Source organism: Somniosus microcephalus, chromosome 1 (genome assembly GCF_052327205.1).
Source record: "Somniosus microcephalus isolate GS21.2 chromosome 1, FLI_Smic_1.0, whole genome shotgun sequence".
In the NCBI taxonomy this organism is placed as follows: domain Eukaryota; kingdom Metazoa; phylum Chordata; class Chondrichthyes; order Squaliformes; family Somniosidae; genus Somniosus; species Somniosus microcephalus.
In genome coordinates this window covers 378,285,991-378,311,206 of record NC_140987.1, presented here as the reverse complement: position 1 = coordinate 378,311,206, position 25,216 = coordinate 378,285,991, and the positions used below count along the sequence as shown (strand labels likewise).

The 25,216-nt window shown below is 42.4% G+C and overlaps 1 protein-coding gene across 1 annotated transcript in view; it reads left to right on the top strand.

The window, feature by feature from the left end:
- The window catches only part of klhl4 (kelch-like family member 4), a 288,626-nt gene extending 266,412 nt beyond the window's left edge, over positions 1-22,214 (top strand). The window contains exons 9-11 of the mRNA XM_085996076.1: positions 4,881-5,093; positions 6,340-6,511; positions 18,291-22,214. Coding sequence (XP_085852202.1) covers positions 4,881-5,093; positions 6,340-6,511; positions 18,291-18,350 — 445 coding nt within the window. The 3' untranslated portion in view covers positions 18,351-22,214. The remainder of the gene's footprint in view (positions 1-4,880; positions 5,094-6,339; positions 6,512-18,290) is intronic.
- The last annotated feature ends 3,002 nt before the right edge of the window (positions 22,215-25,216 follow it).

Below are 25,216 nucleotides of genomic sequence, written 5' to 3'. Positions count from 1 at the left end.
TTTGTCAACACTGCCGCCAGCCCCGCCTCTTCGACTGACACCGCATTCACTTTTTTCCAATCCAGATGAATTTTCTCCAACCATGGCCTGCCCATCAGGGATGGATAGTCACCCTTGACCACATAAACTGGCAGCATCACGGTTTGTCCATTAAGCTCCACCTTGACCCCTGTCTTACCCAGCATTGGGACTGTTTCCCCAGTGTAGGTCTTTAAGATGAGCTTGGCCGGCGTCAGTGATAGGTGGTTCAGTTTTTCTTTGAATAGCTTCTCTGAAATCAAGGAGACAGCGGCCCCCGTATCCAGCTCCATTTTGACCGGTATTCCCTCTAGTAGTGGAGTGACTCCATAGCCTGATGAGCCTCCATTCACCATTAACACATGGAGATTCAGCTCCCCATCAGAGTCTGTGTCACTGTCTTCCTGTCCTTGTTTCACCATGTGTAGGTTTTTCGTTTTAGAACGCCAGTTGGATGTGTTTCCTTGTTTGTTTTTGTGTGTCTCTGTGTAGGATTGTTTGCTTTGCCCTTTACACACACGTTCAATGTGTCCTTTCTTTTCAGATTTCCGACAGGTCAGGTCTTTACACCAGCAGTCAGATGGCTGATGACCTGACTTTCCACATCTGTAACACTCTCTGGCGCCCCTTGCATGCTTATCCGGTGTAGCTGCTACCCTGTGCATTCTTGTTGCAGCCCCCAACAGCTGTGCATCTTCATCTGCTAACTCCATAGACACAGCGAGCTCCACTGCTGATTTAAGCGTCAGTTTGTCAGTCGTAAGCAAGCGCTTCTGTATTGCTTCACATCTTAATCCACACACAAACCTATCATGGACAGTGTCATTTAGAGTTTCACCAAACTCACAATGCTCAGTTAGCTTCTTTAGCACTGCAACATATTCGGCTATGGACTCACCCTCCCCTTGGATTCGTTTGTGAAACCTGAACCTCTCGGCAATCAGCAGCGGCTTGGGTGCAAAATGTGTTTCCAAAACTTCCACAATCTGATCATATGTCTTAGCGCTGGGCTTATCCGGGTGCATCAAACTCCGTAACAAGCCAAATTTTTTTACTCCGATCACACTGAGGAACGTCGCCACTTTCACGTCATCTTTAATGTCATTTGCTGTCATGAAAAATCCGAAACGCTCTGTATAAGCACTCCATTGCTCCGCCATTTCATCAAATGGTCCAAATGCTCCGGTTAGCATAGCCATTTTGTTTTCTTTTTTTTTTCTTTACAGTCCTTTTCCTCCACTTTTTTATTTTATTTTTACAGTCCTTTTCCTCCACTTCATTTCACTGTATCATTACTCTCCCCCTTCTTATTTGTGTAACACACGAACCGCCACCTTTACGAGGCGATTGCATCAGCACTGAACTGCGGGCGCGCCATTAAGAAAAGACAGGAACTTCTTACTTTAAACATCACCGATTCCAGTGCAAAGTGATGCGCAAGTCCGTCGTCCTCATCGCCAGTTTTGTTGTGTCTCAAGGGGTTTTATACCCTTACCTATATAACAATTAAGAAGGACTCCGGGGTAGAGAGTTTAGTTAAGGGCCATTTTATTTACAATGTGCTTCTTCACTCAATGCGCTACATTTCCCATAGTGCATTGCAAATCACCACTACGGTATCCCATGTGGGACAATTCTAATACACATTCAAAATACACAACAAAAGTGATATCTGGAGGATGGTAACATTTTCACGTGGTTCCTTTCTTTAAGGGAGAGATAGTCCGGACCTTTAGACCCAATTAAGCGTCTTTAGGATTCGGCTACTTCAATCTTTAGTTGAAAGTGAACGTCTGAGTAATACGCCTGATCCGGGGTAGCCCTAAAGGGGCTAGGACTAGTAATTATCCTTTCATCCCCTTCTAATAATGGATTTATGTTCAAATTTGCAAAATATAGAAAAACAAAAGTCAGTAATTCTTCCAAAGTACCTGCAACTTGAATTTAATCCTCTGTAGCTGCACTGGATAATACAGGGGTATAACCACATTGGGATTACGGAAACATGGCTCCAGGGTGACCAAGGCTGGGAACTCAACACCCAGGGGTATTCAATATTCAGAAAAGACAGGCAAAAAGGAAAAGGAGGTGGGGTAGCATTGCTGGTTAAAGAGGAGATTAACACAATAGTAAGGAAGGATATTAGCTCTGATGATGTGGAACCTGTATGGGTAGGGCTGAGAAATACGAAGGGGCAGAAAACGTTAGTGGGAGTTGTATACAGACCCCCAAACAGTAATGCAGAGGTTGGGGATGGCATTAAATGGGAAATTAGAGATGCATGCAATAAGGGCACAGCAGTTATCATGGGTGGCTTTAATCTACATATAGATTGGGCTAACCAAATTAGTAACAATACTGTGGAGTAGGAATTCCTGGAGTGTATATGGGATGGTTTCCTGGACCAATATGTCGAGGAACCAACTAGAGATCAGGCCATCTTAGACTGGGTATTATGTAATCAGAAAGGATTAATTAGCAATCTTGTTGTGCGAGGCCCCTTGGGGCAGAGCGATCATAATATGATAGAATTCTTAATTAAGATGGAGAGTGAAGTATTTGACTCAGAGACTAGGGCCCTGAATTTAAATAAAGGAAACTACGATGGTATGAGGCGCGAGTTGGGTAGGATGGATTGGGGAGTGTTAGTTAAAGGGTTGACGGTGGATAAGCAATGGCAAACATTTGAAGATCGCATGGATGAACTACAGAATTTGTTCATCCCTGTTTGGCATAAAAATAAAACAAAAAAGGTGACTCAACCGTGGCTAACAAGGGAAATTAGGGATAGCATAAGATCCAAGGAGAGGACATATAAATTGGCCAGAAAAAGCAGCAAACCTGAGGATTGGGAGCAGTTTAGGATTCAGCAAAGGAGGACAAAGGGATTCATTTAGAGGGGGAAAATAGAGTATGAGAGTAAGCTTTCAGGGAACATAAACACTGACTGTAAAAGCTTCTATAGATACGTGAAGAGAAAAAGATTGGTGAAGTCAAGCGTAGGTCCCTTGCAGTCAGAATCAGGGGAATTTATAATGTAGAACAAAGAAATGGCAGACCAATTAAATACATACTTTGGTTCTGTCTTCACAAAGGAGGACACAAATAACCTCCCAGAAATGTCGGGGAACATAGGTTCTAATGAGAGGGAGGAACTGAATGAAATCAGTATTTGTAGGGAAGTTGTGTTAAGGAAATTGACGGGATTGAAGGCCGATAAATCCCCAGGGCCTGATAATCTACATCCTAGGGTACTTAAGGAAGTGGCCCTAGAAATATTAGATGCATTGCTGGTCATCTTCCAAAATTCTATAGATTCTGGAACAGTTCCCATGGATTGGAGGGTAGCTAATGTTACCCCACTATTCAAAAAAGATGGTAGAGAGAAAACTGGGAATTATAGTCCGGTAAGCCTGACATCGGTAGTGGGGAAAATGCTAGAGTCCATTATAAGAGATGTAATAGCAGAGCACTTGGAAAACAGTGACAGGATCGGACAAAGTTAACATGGATTTACAAAAGGTAAATGGTGCTTGACTAATCTACTGGAATTTTTTGAGGATGTAACTGGTAGAATAGATAAGGGAGAACCAGTGGATGTGGTGTATTTGGACTTTCAGAAGGCTTTCGATAAGGTCCCGCATAAGAGATTAAAGTTAAAGCACATGGGATCGGGGGCAAGGTATTGACTTGGATAGAGAACTGGCTGGCAGACAGGAAGCAAAGAGTTGGAATAAACGGCTCTTTTTCCGAGTGGCAAGCAGTGACTAGTGGGCTACCGCAGCGATCTGTGCTAGGACCCCAGCTATTCACAATATATATTAATGATCTAGAAGAGGGAACTAGATGTAATATCTCCAAGTTTGCAGATGACACAAAGCTGTGTGTGTGTGTGTGCTGTGAGGAGGATGCCGAGAAACTCCAGTATGATTTGGACAGGTTGGATGATTGGGCAGATGTATGGCAGATGCAGTATAATGTGGATAAATGCGAGTTTATCCACTTTGGTGGCAAAAACAGGAAGGCAGATTATTATCTGAATGACAATAGATTGGGAGAAAGGGAAGTGCAACGAGACCTGGGTGTCCTTGTGCACCAGTCGCTGAAGGTAACCATGCAGGTGCAGCAGGCGGTTAAGAAGGCAAATGGTATGTTGGCCTTTGTAGCGAGAGGATTCGAGTACAGGAACAAGGATGTCTTGCTGCAGTTGTACAGGGCCTTGGCGAGACCACACCTTGAGTATTGTGTGCAGTTTCGGTCACCTTATCTGAGGAAGGATGTTCTTGCCATGGAGGGAGTGCAGCGAAGATTCACCAGACTGATACCTGGGATGGCAGGAATGACGTATGAGGAGAGATTGGGTCGATTGGGCTTATACTCGCTGGAGTTTAGAAGAATGAGAGGGGATCTCATTGAAACTTATAAAATTCTAACAGGATTAGACTGACTAGATGCAGGAAGGATGATCCCGATGGCGGGGTAGTCCAGAACTAGGGGTCACAGTCTAAGGATAAGGGGTAAGCCATTTAGGACAGAGATGAGGAGGAATTTCTTCACCCAGAGAGTGGTGAACCTGTGGAATCCTCTACCACAGAAGGCAGTTGAGGCCAATTCATTAACTATATTCAAGAAGGAGTTGGATATATTTCTTAAGGCTAAAGGGATCAAGGGATATGGGGAGAAGGCAGGGACAGGGTACTGAGTTTGGATGATCAGCCATGATCTCATTGAATGGCGGAGCAGGCTCGAGGGGCCGAATGACCTACTCCTGCTCCTATCTTCTATGTTTCTATGTTTCTCGAGGCTCTCACTTTATTCTGTGCGTGTTGTGAAATCCTGAAGTTGAATGTTGTGTTTTGCAGGCTGTATGCAGTAGGCGGGCGAGATGGCAGCTCCTGCCTACGATCAATGGAGTGTTTTGATCCTCACACCAATAAATGGAGCATGTGTGCACCTATGTCCAAGAGAAGAGGAGGGGTGGGAGTGGCCACGTGCAATGGCTTTCTTTATGCGGTGGGAGGACATGACGCCCCTGCTTCTAACCACTGCTCCAGGCTGTCAGATTGTGTGGAACGGTAAGAATTACCAAGTGTGTTTTCTTTGTCCCTCCAGTTTACTCGTTTCCTTTCCTGAAGGCAGACTGGGCCCAATGCCACTGGCCAACTTCTGGAATTGAGAAATCAGACAGGTTATGATCATGGCAAAAAGAAAATACACTTAGTTGTACAATGTTAAAAAGAGAAGTAACCAGCATTGTTTCAGTTTGGTGCGTCTTCTTAGAATAATACCCTGACATTTCATTGAGCCTCTAGAATTTCAGCACAGGAGGCGGCCACCAGCTCATTGTGTCTGTGCCCGTGTTAGCTCCACATCCCAGCTATCTACTCAAAGCACATTTTTCATGTTTAAATGTTTGTCCAATTTGAGCTGAAATATTGTGATTGAATTGATTTCAAAATATGGCATATTCTAGTAGCCCTTTGTGTGAAAAAATTCTTTCAACCTCTCTCTTAAAGCATTTATATTCCCTTGTTCCTGAATCACCAGCCTATGGAAGTAATCTTTCAATATTTACCTTCTGAAAACTTTTCACGTTTTTGAACACTTCCACTAACCTGTGAACACAGTCCGAGTTTTTCACTTCTCTCATTATAAGTACATCCTCTTGTTCCTGGTAAATCTATGTTGCAGCTTCTCCTTGGCTCCAATATCCTTTCTGTAATGGGGCGGCCAAAACAACATACAATAGGGCAAGTTTTGTAATGCTCTGATCCTAGTGCAGAACCTTGCTCGAAGGAGTATGGGTCAGAGAATCGAGCTTGTCAGGTCAGCAGATCCAATTCATGCCACTCTCAATTTTCTGGCGTTGGGAGCCTCACTCTGCAAAATTTACCCAAGTATTCCAACTGTGATATAACTAGTATCTTCTGCAACTTCATCATCACCTCCTTGCTTTTGTATTCAAGGTCTTGTACTTAAAATCCAGAATCCTATTTGCTTTTTCAGGGCATTTCCCCAGTCTCCATTCAATTAATTGGCAGTAGAAATTAGTTTTCCTTACAGATGTGATCAGATTATTTTCACTGTTTAACCTTTTTGCAACAATGCAAATATATCCTATATATATATCAAACCTGCACACAAAGAACAATAATGAACTTGTAAAGGTTTCAAAATGAGAAGACTTCAAGCAAAACTGCCTAATTCATAAGCCAACCACTCTTACAATTGTAAACTGGTGCAATTTGTTCTGAAAATACAACATTTCATATTTAGATTGGCCAGTTTTATAAATTAAACTTCTTATTTTTAAATTTGTAGGTACGATCCCAAAACAGACACCTGGACAACTGTGGCACCTTTAAGTGTTCCAAGAGATGCTGTTGGAGTGTGCCTCCTTGGGGACAAGCTATATGCTGTGGGAGGATATGATGGACAGACTTACCTAAACACTGTAGAATCTTATGATGCACAAAATAATGAATGGACAGAGGTAATAGATCATCGGGAACAAAATAGAATGTAAAATAGATTTGCAGCTACGTTAAACTTAGAAGGATTTACCTCAAAGTTTAATAAAAAGATAAATCAAAGAAAGCAGTATTGTACCAAGATAAGGTATCAGTGATGTAATAAAGTTTTGCAAGGATACTTCAATTGCATCAATTGTACAGGTAAGACTGCACTGTGGGACTGCCTAGCCCCTGCTCTGCATTTATAGACACGATTGCCCACAGTCAAGTACAAAATGGAGAAACTTGCTAAAGGTCATGAATGCATTGAAAGGTGTAAGCCCTTTCATGGCCTAGATAAATTGACTATTAGATATAGGATACAACTCCCCATCTGTGAAAGCAAGTAACTATAAGAACAGAAGAAATAAGAGCAGGAGTAGGCCATACGGCCCCATGAGTCTGCTCCACTAAAGGTTATATTTGAAAGAAACAAAGAGGTTAAAAAAATGTTCAAATTTGATGAAGGTGCTGACATTCTGATCTGTGGGTACAAACTCAGTACCTGTACTCAGCTTTCCCTGGCTAATGAGTACAATAATCAATTTATAAAAACAGCAGCCTCGTTAGGGAAACAATTCCATATTCATTCTGGTGCTAATCTGTGTTTACAACAAGCAATGTGAGGCAAAAGTTTTGCGTGTAATGTGTTGGAGTTCTGACAATTCTTTAGTGCCCCTGGGCATCTGCTATTCTCTGCCGCAGCTAACGGGAACTCTCCGTTCAATTTATTCTCCTTCCCTATTTGTGGAAAATAGACCTCAAGTGAAATTCCTCCTGTCAATAATTTTAGTTAGAGTGTGAGTGACAGGGTGTGAGTGTGAGTGAGAGTGACAGTGTGTGAGTGAGAGTGACAGGGTGTGAGTGTGAGTGTGAGAGTTACCTCAATAGTCACTCTCCCACATCCAATCCCTTGCTACAGTTCACAGAGACAATACCCCTTCCAACTGCCCTTTCAGAGACTTTCCTCTTCCAACCCTCCTAGTTCATACTGGCAATCTTCTCCCTTCTCCAATCTGGCACTCCCATTTAAGTCTCCATTCTTCTCTCCTTCCAATCCAATTCAAACTGCTACTTTTCTTCCACCTCAGCACCCCCTCCCCCCACCCCAGCAACCCCTCCCCTACACCCCCACCCTTCAAACTGGCACTTATTCTTCTTCTCCACTTTTCAGTTCAAGCTGTTACTCTTTTTGTAAAGTCTGTAGGTATTATGGCGAATTAATACACAGACTACAAGAGTAACTTTAACAGGACTTTACTATTCGAAGGTCAGGGCGAATCTGCCCAATAAATCCTGACACAGCACTTATATACCGGTGTGGTCACCGTCGGTATTACAGTATACAGCAGCCAAGATAAAGTAGTGCCACACCTAAAATAGTTCTCTTAAAGGTGAACGGTTACATACAATAGTTCTCTTAAAGGTAGAACAGTTACATACACTACAATCCTCCCTTTTTAGCTTACAACATACTTATTCCCCATTAAACATAACATCATAACATATATCCAACTTCATGTTAAAACAGTTCACAGATGTAGTCTCTGCGGAAACAGTTCACAGATTCAGTCTCTGCGGGAAACAGTTCATAGATTCAGTCTCTGCGGAAAACAGTTCACAGATTCAATCTCGGTGGATGCGCCTTCCGTGCTTCTTGACTCGGTCCTGACAACACCTCAGTGGCGTAGCAGTTCCCTGTGGTGTAGTCGGTTCACGTTGCTGGAGTGACTCATCCAATAGTCCTTCACTGGACTTAACAGCTTGAACTTCCGTCCTTCTGAACCAGCATTGTTGGCTTGTAAAAACTTGAGTACCTTGGGAAGTTTTTCTACTTCCAAACTGATTTGGCTCCGTTCGAAGGGACCCCGTGCGTGATCTAGTAGTGATGATGATGGTCCAGATGATCATCATTTTCTGCTTCGTCTTTTCCTTTTCTGCTTCTTGGAGACTCTCTGGGCTCCACTGTCAGCTGCCAGCTGCATGCACAGTTCCTCCTTCTCGTCCTCCTTTTTCCGTAGTAGCACCACCATCTCCCGATGTTCCTTCGACTTTTTGTGATTCTTCATTGTTTCTGCACTTTGGGAGTTTTCATCACAAGCTGGGCAGAATAGGTCATCGTAATATTCGATGTCGTCCAACAGGTCATGGTAATATTCGGTGTCATCTTGAGCTAGGCCAGTGAGAGGGTCTTCTATTTCCTCCATACCCAGCTGGACATTAGCCAGCTATTGTTCCAAATCCAGACATCTTTCCTGAAGAGACTTCTTCAGGCGTTCAGCTTCATCCAGCTTTTGCTGGGCTTCCTGCAAGTCTTTTACTAATGACGTAATTTGTGATTTCAATACTTCAACTTCATTCGGAGATTGGTTGATTGGACTATTCAATCCCTCTACTGTAGCAGCTGTTTCAACCTTCTGTTGTTCAACATTGACGTGAGTCAGCGTACTTTTGGCATCCAAGGGTTGCTCTGCTGCCATCTTCTCAGTCTGTGTTGCAACCTCAGCTATTTCAATAACTTTTGGGAGCTCCAAACCCCTCTCCTTTGAAGATTTAAACTCATGTTCAATTTGTTCCCATTTCAGAGTCTTGTCCTTCAGCATATGAAAAAGTTGGCTGACCGTTAACTCTTCTGACCTCATACGTTTCCCAGTAGCTGCAGGGCTGTTTATAACCTTGCCCTGGGGCTCCTATGCTGTTTCTACTTCGCCATCATCCGCAGCCTCCACCATTCGAATTTCCCCACTTGAATCGTCCGGTGATGCTGCACCCAACTTCAGTAGGAGCTCGGAGTTCATGGCGACCAAATCAGTCTTTTCTGCCTGCAATCCGCTAACAAGCACTTTCAGTTGCTGAACCTCTTGCTCCACCAGATTAAAGCACGCACCTTCTGAAACCGAATCAGCTTTGATTCGTTTGGCCTCCTTGCCCCGACGGTTTGTGTGCTCCTGCTCCTTTTTCTCCATCAGCTGTTTCTGTTGTCTTTCCAGGTTCTCCCACTCTGTGTCACAGAACTTTTTCATTGCTTTCATCTCTTGTTCGAGACGGCAACTCAATTGTTCTAATTGCTGTTGTAATTTGAAATGGAGTTGAGTTCGAGCCCGGTGTTCCTCAGAATTGTGCATATCTGTAAACTGGACAGACTCAGAATTCTCTGTCAAACTATGTTGTTGTTGTTCAGTGGAATTCTGTTCTGAAACTTTGTTCTCCTCTGAAGCATAAGCATTTATGCACTCCTTCGTTTTTCCAACCTTAGTCAGCAAGTCCATTTTAAACTTGTCTTTCGCCCCTGGGCTGGTCTTATCGTCATCCGTTTCAGAGTCTGAGCTGATTGTCTTCACCGAGTTCTCACTCATTATTGCTTTTAAATAGTGCCATTCCATGTTTATTTCCCAGATCCACTCCCGTCCCAGAAGTGGTGGACCTCCCTCAGGTAGTACATATAAATACATTCCTTGGTGTCCTTTGCCCCTGTCTCTCACCTTGACTTTTATCTTTCCCATGGGGTATACTTTCTGCCCCGTGTATGTCTGCAATACGATCTTGGTATCTCTCAAGGGTATGTGTGAGAATAGCCGGTTGTAATCCCTTCGATTTATGACTGATAGGGCTGATCCTGTGTCCAATTCCATTTTCACTTGGACTCCGGCTATTTTTAGCATGACCCAGATAGTTTGCAGGTCAGCTTCCTTACTCACATTGTGAATTCTCAGACTACCCAGTTCCTGAACGGTTGGGTCTGAATCCGAATTCTGTTCATCTGAACTCTTCTCAGCCACCTTGTGTACCTTATTGTACTTTTCCTGCGGTGACTTTTTTTTGTTGTTGTTGGTCTTCTTTCCTGACCGGCATACCTTAGCTATGTGACCAAGTTTGCCACATTTTCTACATTCCTGGTTTTTAAACCAGCATTGGTTCTGGTCGTGTGTTGTCTTCCCACAACGATAACATTTCGATGTACCCGAAGTAATTTGATCCACACTGAGTACCGCTGCCTTCAGCTGCATTTCCACTGTGCCTCTCGCTGCGGCTTCGTGCGATGCTGCAATAAGGACAGCCTTATCAAGTGTGAGATCGTTCTCTTCTAGCAGACGCTTTTGTGTTCCTTCCTTCGACAACCCGCACATGAACTTGTCTCTCAATGCCTCTGTCAGATTTTCCCCAAACTGGCAGTATTTCGCTAGTCTATGCAGTTCGACCAAGTATTCCGCGTTGCTTTCCTCTTTCCGTTGCGTTCTCGCATAGAATTTGAATCGTTCCGCCAACATCAATGGTGTGGGGTTCAAATGATCCTTCAGGACAGCAACAATATTAGCGAAAGTCTGATCCGCCGGTTTAGCTGGTGATAGAAGATGCTTCAATAGCCCGTATGTCTTTGCCCCCATTGCGTTTAATAAGGTGAGAGCTTTATCATCATCTGCTATCTTATTGGCCTCACAATATATCTCGATACGTTCTACGTACGTGGCCCAATCTTCCACCTCGGAATCGAAGTTGTTGATGTTACCATGCTTAGGCATCTTCACTATCTCTCACTATCTTTCTGCTAAACAAACACGAAATTTTTCTTTAACTTTTTTTTTCAAAATGGCGGTTTCCCGCGCTTGTCTTCTTCCCCCGCCCACTTTCAAAATGGCGGTTTCCCGCTTCTGTCGTCTTCCCCGCCTACTGGCGGCTTCCCGCGTTTCTTCCCCTGGCGGGAGGGGTAAGCTTTTCCCTCGGGCGACGACCGCTGGCTTTCGGGGTTCGCAGCCTGCGCGTCAGCTTCAGTGCGTTCCTTGTTCCCTTTTCTCGGCAGGGCAACCAGCGCTGGGTACAACCCGTTGACGGCGAACAGTTTCAGCCGCTGGGCTGGATCTCGCTCAGTCTCCCTCGCTCGGGCTCTGTTGTTCCCTTTTCTCGGCAGGGCAACCGGCGCTGGGTACAACCCGTTGACGGCGAACAGTTTCAGCCGCTGGCTGGATCTCGCTCAGTCTCCCTCGCTTGGGCTCTGTCTCTCCCGCTCGCTCGGGCTCTGTCTCTCCCTCAGCGGCTTCCAATCACGCCTCCCAGCCCTCTCGCAGTCCGGTGCTTTCCTCCCCGGCTGCGGCTGAGTTCCCCGCGGTTTATTTATTTTTATATCTTCCCGCGCCTTACGATCTCGGTCGCAGCGCCTCGTGGCCTCGGTAGCTGCCCGGCCTTTTTCGCCGGTCGCAGTCTAGCTGTCTCACGACGCCGTTGCGTCTCCCAGCCCGCTTGTACCGCGGCTTCCGTGCTCCACGCTGCTCCAGTCTCAGCGCCTCTGGGCCCGACTTCTGTCCGGCTCCTTTCCCCCGACCGTGGTCGAGTTCACCGCCCTTATCCACCGTTTATTTTTTTTTTTTATTTTCCCTTTACTCACAGTCACCGTGGCCGACTTGCTTCTCGTGCTGATCGGCTCACTCACCACCGTGGCAGAAGGGACAATCAGTGCCTGTTGCTGATGGAAGGCTTCGTGTCTGAATTCTTCCTTCTTCCTTGCTCTGCAGACTCGAGTTTTCTCTCAGCAGAACGACGAGGGCGGGTGCCTCTTCTCGACGCTCGTTAACTGCTTCGGAAGTATTGTTGCCGCAGGGTAAGATCCCATCCTCGTCGCCACTGTAAAGTCTGTAGGTATTATGGCGAATTAATACACAGACTACAAGAGTAACTTTAACAGGACTTTACTATTCGAAGGTCAGGGCGAATCTGCCCAATAAATCCTGACACAGCACTTATATACCGGTGTGGTCACCGTCGGTATTACAGTATACAGCAGCCAAGATAAAGTAGTGCCACACCTAAAATAGTTCTCTTAAAGGTGAACGGTTACATACAATAGTTCTCTTAAAGGTAGAACAGTTACATACACTACACTTTTCCCCTCCAATTCCCTCAGTTTGCTATGGGACTCTTTCCTTACCTCCATTCAATCTGTCCCTTTTCCTTCTCACACCTTCTCAATTAATGAAAACACTCTCCTTCGTCCCCATCCTAAAATAACATTCCCAACTTCTCCTCTCTTCCCCTTAAAGCGCCACTGCCAACTTTTGCCATCTTCCATTTCCTGTTCATTTTCATAGAATCATAGAATGATACAGCACAAAAGGAAACCATTCGGCCCATCGTGCCTGTGCCGACTGTTTGGTAGAGCTATCCAATTAATCCCACTCCCCGGCTCTTTCCCCATAGCCCTGTAATTTACTTCCCTTCAAGTATTTATCCAATTCCGCACTCCTGGCCAGCCTCCCTAGTTCTACCCTCCGTAAACTTGAGGTCATTCTGCTTCCGGATCCTAACTGACACCAAGTCCTGTTCACCCATCACCCCTGTGCTCGCTGACCTACATTGGCTCCTGGTTAAGCAACGCCTTGATTTTAAAATTCTCATCCTTGATTTCAAATCACTCCATGCTCTCGCCCCTTCCTATCTCTGTAACTTCCTACAGCCCCTGAGATCTTTGTGCTCCACCAATTCTGGCCTCTTGAGCATCTCAAATTTTAATCACTCAACCATGGTGGCCGTGCCTTCAGCTGACAAGGCCCTGAGCTCTAGAATTCCCTCCTTAAATATCTCTGCCTTTCCACCTCTCTTTCCTCCTTTAAGATGCTCTTTAAAACCTACCTTATGTGGCTCGGTGTCAAATTTTGTTTGATAATGCTCCTGTGAAGCACCTTGGGACATTTTACCATGTTAAAGGCGCTATATAAATGCAAGTTTTCGTTGAATGTTACTATTGAAACTGCTTCCACCACCCTTTCAGGCAGTGCAATCCAGATCGTAACAACTCACTGTGAAAAAAATGTTTCCTCATGTCACCTCTGGTTCTTTTGCCAATCACCTTAATCTGTGTCCTCTGGTTATTGACCCTTCAGACAGTTTCTGGAAACAGTTTCTCCTTATTTACTCCATCAAAACCATTCATGATTTTGAACACCTCTATCAAATCTCCTCTTAACCTTCCCTGCTCTAAGGAGAACAATCCCAGCTTCTCCAGTCTTTCCACCTAACTGAAGTCCTTCATCCCTGGTACCATTCTAGTAAATCTCTTCTGCACCTTCTCTAAAGCCTTGATATCCTTCCAAAACTGTAGTGCCCAGAATTGGACACAATACTCCAGCTGAGGTCTAACCAGCATTAAAATAACTTTCTTGCTTTTGCATTCTATTCCTCGATTAATAAAGCCAAGGATCCCATGTGCTTTTTTAACAACCATCTCAACTTTTCCTGCCGCCTTCAAAGATTTGTGTACATACACACCCCAGGTCTCTGTTCCTGCACCAGCTTTAAAATTGTACCATTTAGTTCATATTGCCTCTCTTAATTCTTCCTAGCAAAATGTATCACTGCATTAAATTTTATCTGTCATGTGTCTGCCTATTTTACCAGTCTATGTCCTCCTGAAGTCTGTTACTGTCTTCCTCATTGTTTACTACATTTCTGATTTTCATATCATCTGCAAACTTTGAAGTTATGCCCTGTATACCAAGTCCAGGTCATTAATATATATCAAAAAGAGCAGAGGTCGTAACACCAATCCCTGGGAAACACCACTGTATACTTCACTCCAGTCTGAAAAGCAACTGTTCACCACTACTCTCTGCTTTCTGTCCCTTAATCAATTTTGTATCCATGCTGCCACTGTCCTTTTAATCCCATTGGATTTAATTATGATAACAAGTCTATTATGTGGAACTTTGTCAAACACCTTTTGAAAGTCCATATACACATCAACCACCACACTACCCTCATCAACCTACTCTGTTACTGCATCAAAAAATTTGATCAAGTTAGTCAAACATTTCATTTATTAGCCCATACTTTTCCAAATTCCAATTAATTTTGTCCCAGATTATTGTCTCTAAAATTTTCCCCACCACCGTGTTAGACTGACTGGCCTGTAGTTGCCAGGTTTATCCCTCTCCCCTTTTTAAAACAGAGGTGTAACATTTGCAATCCTCCAGTCCTCTGTCATCATCTCCATATCCAAGGAAGATTGGAAGATTGTGGGCAGAGCCTTCGCAATTTCCACCCTCGCTTTCCTCAGTAACCTAGGATGCATCCCATCTGGACCAGATGACTTTTCTACCTTAAGGACTGCCAACCTTTTAATTGCATCCTCTTTATCTATTTTTATTCTATCTAATATCACTATGGACTCCTACTTTATTGCTACATTGGCAGTATCCTCTTCTCTAGTGAAGGCAGATGCAAAGTATGCATTTATACCTCAGCCATGCCTGCTGCCTCCACAAGAAAATTTCCTTATTGGTCCCTAATCGGTTCAAGATTCAAGATTCAAGATTCAAGATTCTTTATTTGCCATATGTAACTAGTACAATGGAATGCTTACTCCCCAATCACTCCCACAATAAAGCTGTGGGAGCTCACAGAGACACGTCAGCTATTTTTACAGTGCCGTGTTCAGAAAGTCAATTCTTTGGCATCCAGTAGCAGTGGGAGCACGATGTCCCTCAGCCGCTCCGTCCTCCTCACTGTTGCCGGCTCAGCTCCACGTGCGGTGGCCTGCTTCTCCCGCTCACCCTCTGGCCACCATTCCCGGCTCCCCTCCTCCCAGTCGGACTGCGAGTCGTCGAGTCTGCTGCTGCGTCCCGATGCGCTGCGCTCCTCCGCCCGACTCGCCGAACACATCCTCCGGCCGCCGCGGCCTCCACCTCACCGTCACCGGCTCCATGGTCCGACGGCCTAGGCCTGCTTCTCCCGCTTCCGGTCCAGCCTCTGGCTGCCATGCTCAGCTCCCCTCCTCCCGGTCGGAATCCCTTCCCGCTGAAGAGCGGCCGGCCGACGTGCCCTAGCGGGTCGACGTGGCTGCTGCTGCTTGCCGCGCTGTGCTGCCTCCGCCCGACTCGCTGAACACCTCGCTCCGGTTGTGGGAGCGAGCGGCGAGAGCGGGCCGCCCAAAGCAGGGAGAGCGCGCTAGCACCGGACCGTCTCAGGTGCTACCTTGCCCCACCCTTCCTTTGACTATCCTTTTACTATTTATATGTTTATAAAAGACTTTTGGGTTCCATTTTATGTTAGCCGCTAACCTATTCTCATATTCTCTCTTTGCCCCTCTTATTCCCTTTTTTGATCTCCTCTGTACTTTCTATATTCAGCTAGGTTTTCTACTATGTTCTGAACCTTAGATTTGTCATAAGCCCCCCTTTTCTGTCTCATTTTAACCTCTATATCTTTAGTCATCCAGGGAGCTCTAGCTTTGGATACCTTTCCTTTCCCCCTCATGGGAATGTATCTACTCTGTACCCAAATCATCTCCTCTTTGAAGGCCTCGCATTGTTCAATTACTGTTTTGCCTACTAATTTTTGATTCCACTCCACCGGGGCCATATCCCTTTTCAACTCACTGAAGCTAGCCCTCCTCCAGTTAAATATTTTTATGCTTGATTGTACCTTGTCCTTTTCCATAACTAATCTAAACCTGATGATGTTACGATCACTGTTCCCCAAATACTCTCCCACTGAAACATGCTCCACTTACCCCACTTCATTCCCCAGAACTAGATCTAACATTGCCTCCTTTCTCGTTGGTCTGGAAACACACTGATCAAGAAAGTTCTCAATTTCCCTTCATTTTCCCTTTCCGATCGCCTTCATATCCTCTTTCCTATTGCTTTAATTTTCCCTTTTCCTGTAGCCCCATTTCCAGCCATTTACCCCTTCTCTCTTCATTGCCGTCAATTTATCCTTTCCTCCCTCCTTCATTGTCATCCATTCCTCCCTCCATTCCTCTTTCAGTGCCATCCATTCCCCTTTCCCTTCATTGCCATTCATTTCCTTTTCCCATCTATTCTCCGCCCACCCCAAGCAGTAGTCCTACCCGAGTCCTGCCGCTAGTGGAAGTGATTTTGACTATAATAGGCAGGAACTCCTCCTCTCATGAGAATTCCCACCTACAGTGTGCTGCAGCCAGAATCCATTCCATTAGTGACTGGACTCAAAGAGGGTGACTGAGAATTTCTGAGAGTGTCCTGGTTCGTGCTAATTTTTATCATTAAACGCTTGACAGCCTGACTGGGGCCCAAGAAGAAGGGGTGAAAATTGGCAAAAATGGGGGGAAATAAGAATAAACCACTTAACAATCATTAAGTATGATATGAGTTTTAGCTCTGGTAATAATTACTGGAAGGGAGGCTTATAGGACAACAATGACAAGTTCCTTAGGGAACGTTAACAAAACGCAACAAAGCCTGTAGCACTAAAGTGGCTAGAAAGTCTTGTTTGCAAAGAACATCTGGAACTCCCTCTCACCAGTGAAATAGTCTGTTAATTCTAAAGGTTTGGATTGCTTTAGAGGAGCAAAGAATTTCTACATGGCTTAAATTCATTCTGGGACACGGCTTGTGCAACATACATTTCTTTAGTACAATTCAATTGAGTGGATTAGTGCTTTTATTTTTAATTGAGCAGATCAACACTTTCTAGCCGAGCAGTGGAAATTATATTCAATCACCCAGAGAAAATTAGCAGTTCTAACTTCCAAAGTGGGAGGATATTGGCAATATAGTTCAAACGTTCCATTAGCTACTTTCATCGGACCTGTTCTTTCTGGCCTTATCTCTAGGTATATTTGCAGAAATGTACTTTAGAAAGAGTATCAAATCATAAAATAGCATAATCACCACATTTTCCAAAAACGGTTCCTAGAAACTTCTCATTTGAATGTAAAATTCTGCAGAACTAGTCCTCCTTGCTTGTGGCAAAAATGGTCAAATACTGTAAAATTATGATACACTGATCTCTCACACAATGTGTGAGTTGTAGCTTTAGATTATAATAGTATAATAGTAGGTAATAAAACCCGTGTGAAGATATGACTTACATACTGGGGTCTAAAGTACTAAAACTAAAAATAAATTATAACATGAAAATTCAAATCTGCACAATGTGATTCATAAACAAGTAAGCTTTTTTTTATTCATTCATGGGATGTGGCCATCGCTGGAAATGCTAGCAATTATTGCCCATCCCTAATTGCCCTTGAGAAGATGGTGGTGAGCCACCTTCTTGAACCGCTGCAGTCCGTGTGGTGAAGGTACTCCCACAGTGCTGTTACGAAGGGAGTTCCAGGATTTTGACCCAGCGACGATGAAGGAACGACAATATACTTCCAAGCCAGGATGGTTTGTAACTTGGAGGGGAACTTGCAGGCGATGGTGTTCCCATGCACCTGCTGTCCTTGTCCTTCTAGGTGGTAGAGGTTGCGGGTTTGGGAGGTGCTGCCGAAGAAGCCTTGGCAAGTTGCTGCAGTGCATCTTGTAGATGGTAGATACTGCAGCCACGGTGCGCTGGTGGTGGAAGGAGTGAATGTTTAAAGTGGTGGATGGGGTGCCAACCAAGCGAGCTGCTTTGTCTTGGATGGTGTCGAACTGGTTGTTTGTTTACAGAGAAATAACCACAGTTTATCATTTAAAGAAAAGTTTTAATAACATTTGCTAATATTGGTGGCTCTTTTGTTACATGTATTACAACATTCTATTTTTAACAGACATATGTATTGATTTGGCTCAGTTGATAGCACACCGTCCTTTGGGTTAGGAAATAGAGCTCAATACCAGGAGTTTGAACTTAAAATCTGGGTAGTATTTAGTGAATGCCCCATTGCATTGTCAGAGATACACCCTTTGGATTTCTTTCAGTGGCATTTAAATACCTCTTACCACCAATCTTAAATTTTTCTAGAAGGCCCAAAAATTTTGTTGATCTTATAGACTCACTCACTGACGTATTTCTCACCAATAGGAGGTGCCTCTGAAGATTGGAAGAGCTGGTGCTTGTGTTGTTGTGGTCAAATTGCCATGAAAAGCTGAAAAGAATGCCTAATTTTCTACTTAAGACCACAGAGAGTCAAAAAAATTGTGCTGTATATACAAGATCAAACATTCCAAAACTGAATCCGCCTCACCACAGAATGAGGAGTACATTACAAGAGGCTCAACACAGACTGAGCTGTGCTCTGATGGAGCCGCTCCACAGAATATATATTAATGGGCATACTGCAGAATTAAATGGACAGTGCCACAGTCTCATCACAGAATATGCTGTATATTGATGGAGTCTCATCTCATAATTAAGTGGATCTTACCAGAGCGTCACCACAGAATGAGATGGACATCACTGGAGCCTCACCATAGAGTGAGATGTACACTGATGGAGCCTCACCACAGAATGAGATAAATACTACTGTAGGAACCCAGCCTCTTGGAAAACCTTATTAATGAAGCTCTTGTCCATGACTGATTCTACTGAAGCTGGTTTACTAGTACTGTACTTAATGTAGAAGAAAATTTGAAAGGTCTCATGTATGTCAATGTTATTGTATAGAACATAGTATATTATAGTGAAACATGGTTTCAGTCTTTCAAGGATGTTTTTTCAATATCTCTTTCAAAATAACGTAAACAATTAAAATAACACTGTTATTTTTAAACATCATTTCCAAACTAGTCAAGAAATAGAGAAAATCTAAAGTCAATTCATGCAGCTAATTTCTTATATACAATTCCATGACCAAGTCACAAAATCCCCTTCCCTGAAAGCCAAAAAATATGTTTCAAACCAATAATAGAAAACTATATTATAAATAATTTAATCAAAACAGCGCTTTATAACCATCATTCCATTATAGTCACCCTTCCACAGGCCCAAGAAAGGTACTAGTAAATATTGTGAAAAGAAAAACCGGTCTGGGCACTTTTCCTCAACTATTCGGTTGTCCTTATTTTACCTGAGCCATCTCAGTACACTGATCATCAGTAATATCACAATGTAAGAGTGAGCAGGAGACTCCAGGGATACTGCAAAGCAAACCCTTCACAACTAAGCACTATGTTACATAAATACAGTACCATACACAATTTATAGTAGCTTAAAATGTTCATCCCAATTTTAAGTCTGTTCTATTACAAAAATATATCCCCCCAAAAGGATTTTAAAATAAAATTCAAAAAGTACATTATTTAGCTTTAAACTTTTAAAACTGTGCGTCCCAACATAAAAATACTGCAGCTTTAAACTGAGAGTGACTGATAATAAAATGGCAGGGAATTAATATTGCAGACTCATTTTTGCAGCAGTGTGCATCCACATTATCTAAACTAACAATGGACTTCGAATACTCATGGTGTATTATGCTTAAATACTATTTTTAAAATAATTCAGGCGTCACATGTTTTCTGACAAGCAATTTGGGGTGGAATTTCAAAATGCGCTAATGTAAAGGTTGTGTTCAATGAAGCTGGAAGCACATTTTCTAAACCTGAGTAATTGCAATTACCTGATATAATCACACAGTTTGATGAAATAAGCCTATTGAGGATGAAAACACAGTTACATAAGCACATTCTGAGTAACATAGGACTGTCACTCTAATAATGACGTTATAGCCACAACTCAATGAGCTAGCAGATGATCAATAAGTTCTTCCCTGAACGAAATGTCAAATTATATACCATATTTAAAAGGATTCATAGAATTAACTTTGCTGAGCATTAACCTAAATGTTCATACAATGTGATTATGACTCTGAAGGGCTGCCCACGCCTTTCTCACATTGACATCCTAATAAGTCTCTTTAAACCAATGTAATGATTTCAGTGTTCCCATTTGTGATCTAAGATATATTTATACAGCATAAAATGATTATTAAATGGGCTAAGAATCATTATCAAATTGTGACATTAAATAGTCTTTGAAGTTCATACATTAATTAGTATAGTAATGACAAATAAATTACACCAAAGTTAGTCATAGGCATATTTATGTAGTGCTAGCAATGCAGAGTTATATTTATGGAGATATATAAATATACTGTTTATTCCAAATGTCTATGTACATATCATATTGATATTGGCAAATGTATTATTGTTGAATCCAATTTTCTGAGCCTTTGAATGTGCCAACTGAATTACGGCAGGTGTGTATAAACCTGCTGACTGGACAAACTGATATTGCTATACCTGTAATGCACAACATTCCACAGCATTTCATACAATCATCCAGAGCAGGAAGAACAATTTGTACCTTACTGGGCCAAGACCAACACAAGTCAAAGCAGCAGTGTTGGGGGAATACATTTCTTACAGTGACCAGGGCAAATTTAAAGTAAATCAGCTGCAGGGGAGGTGGAGGGAATCACATTCGTATTCATTTTTGAGATCAGAGACCAGTAATAGAAAATGTGAAATAACAACAGAAAATGCTGGAAAAACTCAGCAGGTCAGGCAACATCCGTGGAGAGAAATTTGAGTTGACGTTTCGGGTTGGACCCTTCAAAACTGGAAAGAAAAGAAACTAGATCGGAGGCAGGGCTGTGAGTTTTGTCTACTTTGGATAGCGATCTTCGACCCCCAATTCTTGCTGATTATAGAATTCATAACCAAGGATAATGAGCTAAGGTCACGGTAAACATATGCAAAGCTTCCATTTCTGGTTTTCTGTCTCAGCTATTAAACAATTGATATTTTACTTCTATACTGGAAATGATAAACTCCAGTCCTCAAAGGTTTTTATGCATTCTGGTTTACACTGAACAGCAGAGATGCTTTGAGTTGCCTCTTTAGTGGACTGGAGCACATGTTAATCGGCCTGGAACCTTTAGTGGTCTGCAAAATCAGCTTCTAGTCTTACCATGGTCCACTCTCATTAGCAGACAATATAAACAGGGTATTTCTTGCACCAAGTGAGCTCTGCTCTAACTGCATTAAAAGGAAAATAACCCGGGCAGTACAATTTTAATGGTAGTGGTGCACCGAGTTTGCGACCAATCCCACCTGATAGCAACATGATGTTTGAGGAGTCTGTATACACTAGAATAATAAAACATGCAAACTACAGTACTTACAAACACTGCAGTGTCTCAGCGTACCTAATTGTAGTTGATACTGTTAGCACTTGACAGTCAATTACATCTATAGAGAAGGTGCTGGGGTGGTGCTCTATACGTCTGCCAAAATTTATGTATAGAGGTACTTCTAGGATTTTGGGTAGTCCAGGAGCTCTGAATTCTTCCAGCCCTGACATTCGAATAATGTTTACAGTTCAGCTGCCAATCTTAACTCTTGTGCTGCACCTGAAAGAAACGACTTTCAGTTTTGGAGTTAATACAGCTGACAAGATGAGTTGTGATGGGTCTGCCGTTTTGTAAAAAAAAGCATTTACAGTTCAGTGTGCCAGTTTCTATGTAATTTTTATGCCAAATAAAAGTAAATGAGATTTAGCAAATAGATTGCAAATTAGATTTTCCTTTGGTTTCAAAAACAAAGTAATGTTAGAAACTTTCTTCATGAGTCATCCTTGTTGTCAACTGTAATCTTTCGGACAAATAGCGAACTTTTGAAAGGTTATATGGGATGAAAAAATTCCTATTTTTATGGTCTTACAGACTAATTTTGCAACATGGGAGGCCAAAAATTGTACTTAGATCAGCTATTTACACTGCCTTTCAGTATCATTAGACTCTGCAAAGGTGATGGAGTATATATTTATGTAATCTTGAATCTTTTCAGTACTGTAATTTATACCAAACATTTGGTCACTATAATGTGCTTTTTGTTCAGCATGCAAGAAATCTTTACTTTCTTACTGCATTCTTGGTGTATTTACCTTTAAATCTTCTGTGTTATTCTGCAGTTGTCACTTTGCAAATAAACAGAGACATTAAAACAAGCATGTGTTGCTACTTCATCTGTTTCCCCAACATGTAAAGTAGAATGCAGCCAGGCTGTGAGGATTTGGACCCAATTTTCCCCAGACATTTTCGTAAAGATCTTCCGGGGTGGGCAAACCAGCAGCTTTAACACAAAGCAAGTTTAAAGTATGTTAAAACTGAAAGATCTAATTTATTAGATATACAAAATAGCGGGGGGATTTTACCTGAGATCGGGTGGATGGGCTGGGGGCAGGGCAAGAATCAAACCCACCGGACGCCATCAGTTTGAGGCCTGGGCTATTCTAACTCATCAGCCTCATTAGCATGCCACCAACCAGCTGACTGCTTGAAACAGGTGGAAAAAGGCAGCTGGCTTGTGAAGGAATATGCCATATTTCAAAAAGATACACCATAATATGAACAGAATACTGATATTATTAATACATGATCTACTGGGTTTAAAAATCTAAAGCCTCGGAGACACAAGCTGTAAACAGAAATACAGGCTCCTGAGATAAGATCAGTTGTTAAACAAAGTTGTAAAAAACCACAAGCTTTGAAATGGGAATTAGTTAAAAATACTAAAACAATGAAAGATTGAAGCAAACCATTGCTGCTTCCGAAAGGTCTAGAGTTTCGAGGGAACATAATGAGAATGCCCAATTTAGGGTGTTATAAGCTACCACGTTGAACAGAAACACAAACATTAAAAGAACCAAGTGCCTTTGAAAAGATGACATCAAGTAAAAGAAACACCTGCTGGTCAAATAGTTTTTATGTTAAACTTGGAAGACAGGAAATACGATTAAATATGCAACCAATTGAGATAGCTAGAAATGCATGAAACTCCCTGGTCAAAGTGTCTTTAATATATACATAGTAAACAAGAACACTTTGAAGATATGACTTCAATAGATGCACCAAGCAATTACATTGTGTTTGTATTGAACTTGGAACACCACGGAGTCACAATGTCTGCTAAAAACCAGTTAAGCCAATATTAAGAATTGAATGAAGAATCGTCGATAAGAATGGCATCAAACAGAAACCATAGCTGTCATACCATTGTTTTTATGATGGTTTTTGAAACACCTAAAGGTAGAGACTTAATTATGCATGCAATGGTTGAATTGACAGTAAGAATAGAAAGCATTCAAAAGAGGTATCAATAAAGACAATTAGCCGACATCAGCAGAGAGCTTCAAAGAATAAACCACTGCAAAAAGGGTATAAAAATAAGAGCTTTTCAAACAGAAAGTCAGAACTCGCTGAACGGGGCAAGCATTTCTCAACTTCACAGGCATGCTCTGTAAATTTTTAACCATGAGTCTCGGGTAATCAAAGTAATTGATTTTCTTGGATGTTCTGGATTTAGAGATAAGTAAGAAATGTAGAAATGTAACGAAGTAAAGATTTGAGAATAAGGATCTCTGAGAAATAAGAAAAGTAAGCTATTTGTATCTTGAATTGTTAATGATGCGACTGATTCAACAGCTGTTAACTGAATGTCGTAAATAAAACTATATATTTTTAAAATTGTCTCAAAGAGTAATTCTGTATATACTCGCGGACCCAATTTCTGTACACTCTTTTGTAAGGAGTTGCAGAATTCTGGGGGGTATACTGGACCCTCCTAATATCCGGAAGGTTACAGTCTAGTTAAACTTATTAAAATGCTATTTGGAGGATGGTAACATCTTCAGTCATTCTTTCATTTAGGGAGAGATAGCCTGAACCTTTAGACCCATTTAAGCGTCTTATGGAATTTGGCTATCTCTAACTTAAGTTGAAGGTGAACGTCTGGGGAATACGCCTGATCTGGGGTAGCCCGAAAGGGCAAGGACTTGTAATTATCCTTTCCATTGGCACCCAACGAGTGTTTTAACGAGTTGATACAGAACCTACACTTATATTTACATCTATATCCATGTTGTAGATTGTTAAGTATAGAAGGAGTGTTTACTGACAGTGGCTTGAAGACCCAGATTTAAGACTCTAGAGATGACAAGACCCTGATCAGGCCTTGTAGAACTTAAATCAGAACTCCCTCAAAATACCATTGAGGTCTAGAAGCTGCTTATAAAGTTCATATTAAACCCTAACCGAGGTTAGGTCCTGACGAAATATTATACCCTAACCGAGGTTAGGCCTTTAAGAAATGGCAAATCCTGTCGGAATTGGCCAGGTTTTTTAATTAGAAAATTTAAATGATTGCTTTATTAGGGTAAATAATCCTATCCCTGTACCTCTACAAAACCAAATGATAATTTTTGAAATAGAAGGCTTTGAGGCCGAAGGAGCCGTTAGAACTCATGGCACGATTAATGTTGATCCCCAGAACCAGGGGATACAGAATATCCTGTAGGGTAATCAAACAAATACTCCAAATCCAATAAATTCCTTAATGGTAAGGTGCACACCTGCACAATTGGGAGGCCTAATGAATGGTGCCCAACAAGGTGGTGGCAACCATGGCCGAATAGCAGGGCCCGGAGCAGCCTATGCTCCTGGGGGTGATGGATTCCAGTTAAGGTGGCAAACTCATGATGAAATAAATGACAAGAATTTTCGAGATTCTTATTCTTTATAGCCAAAAGAATTACTGTTTATACCCCTTGGTCATAAGACAGCGCAATATGCTGAAGCCGCAGCAATATAGTATGTTTTAAAGAAAGCAGACTTTATTAAACCCACACTGTGGGAAGATATTCTCCATTCGAGAATGGAGAAAAAGAGTCAGGTGATTCATATAAACAGGCATACCACTGGAACAGTACACTCAAAAAGAAACAGCCTTACAGACGAACAAGCGAAATGTTCGGTCTGCATGACACTCCCTCGAGAGGGGCCTGCCAATGTTAGTGTCATCACTAGGGCAGAACAGGCAGCTAATCAGGATGAGGAACTGATTCAGCTATTAGACCCAATAACAGAGAATCCACCAAAATGTCCACCAAGGTACTTTTACTCAGAAACCCCTATGGGTATTGTACTAGTTAAGTTGCCCAAAGGAAACCGA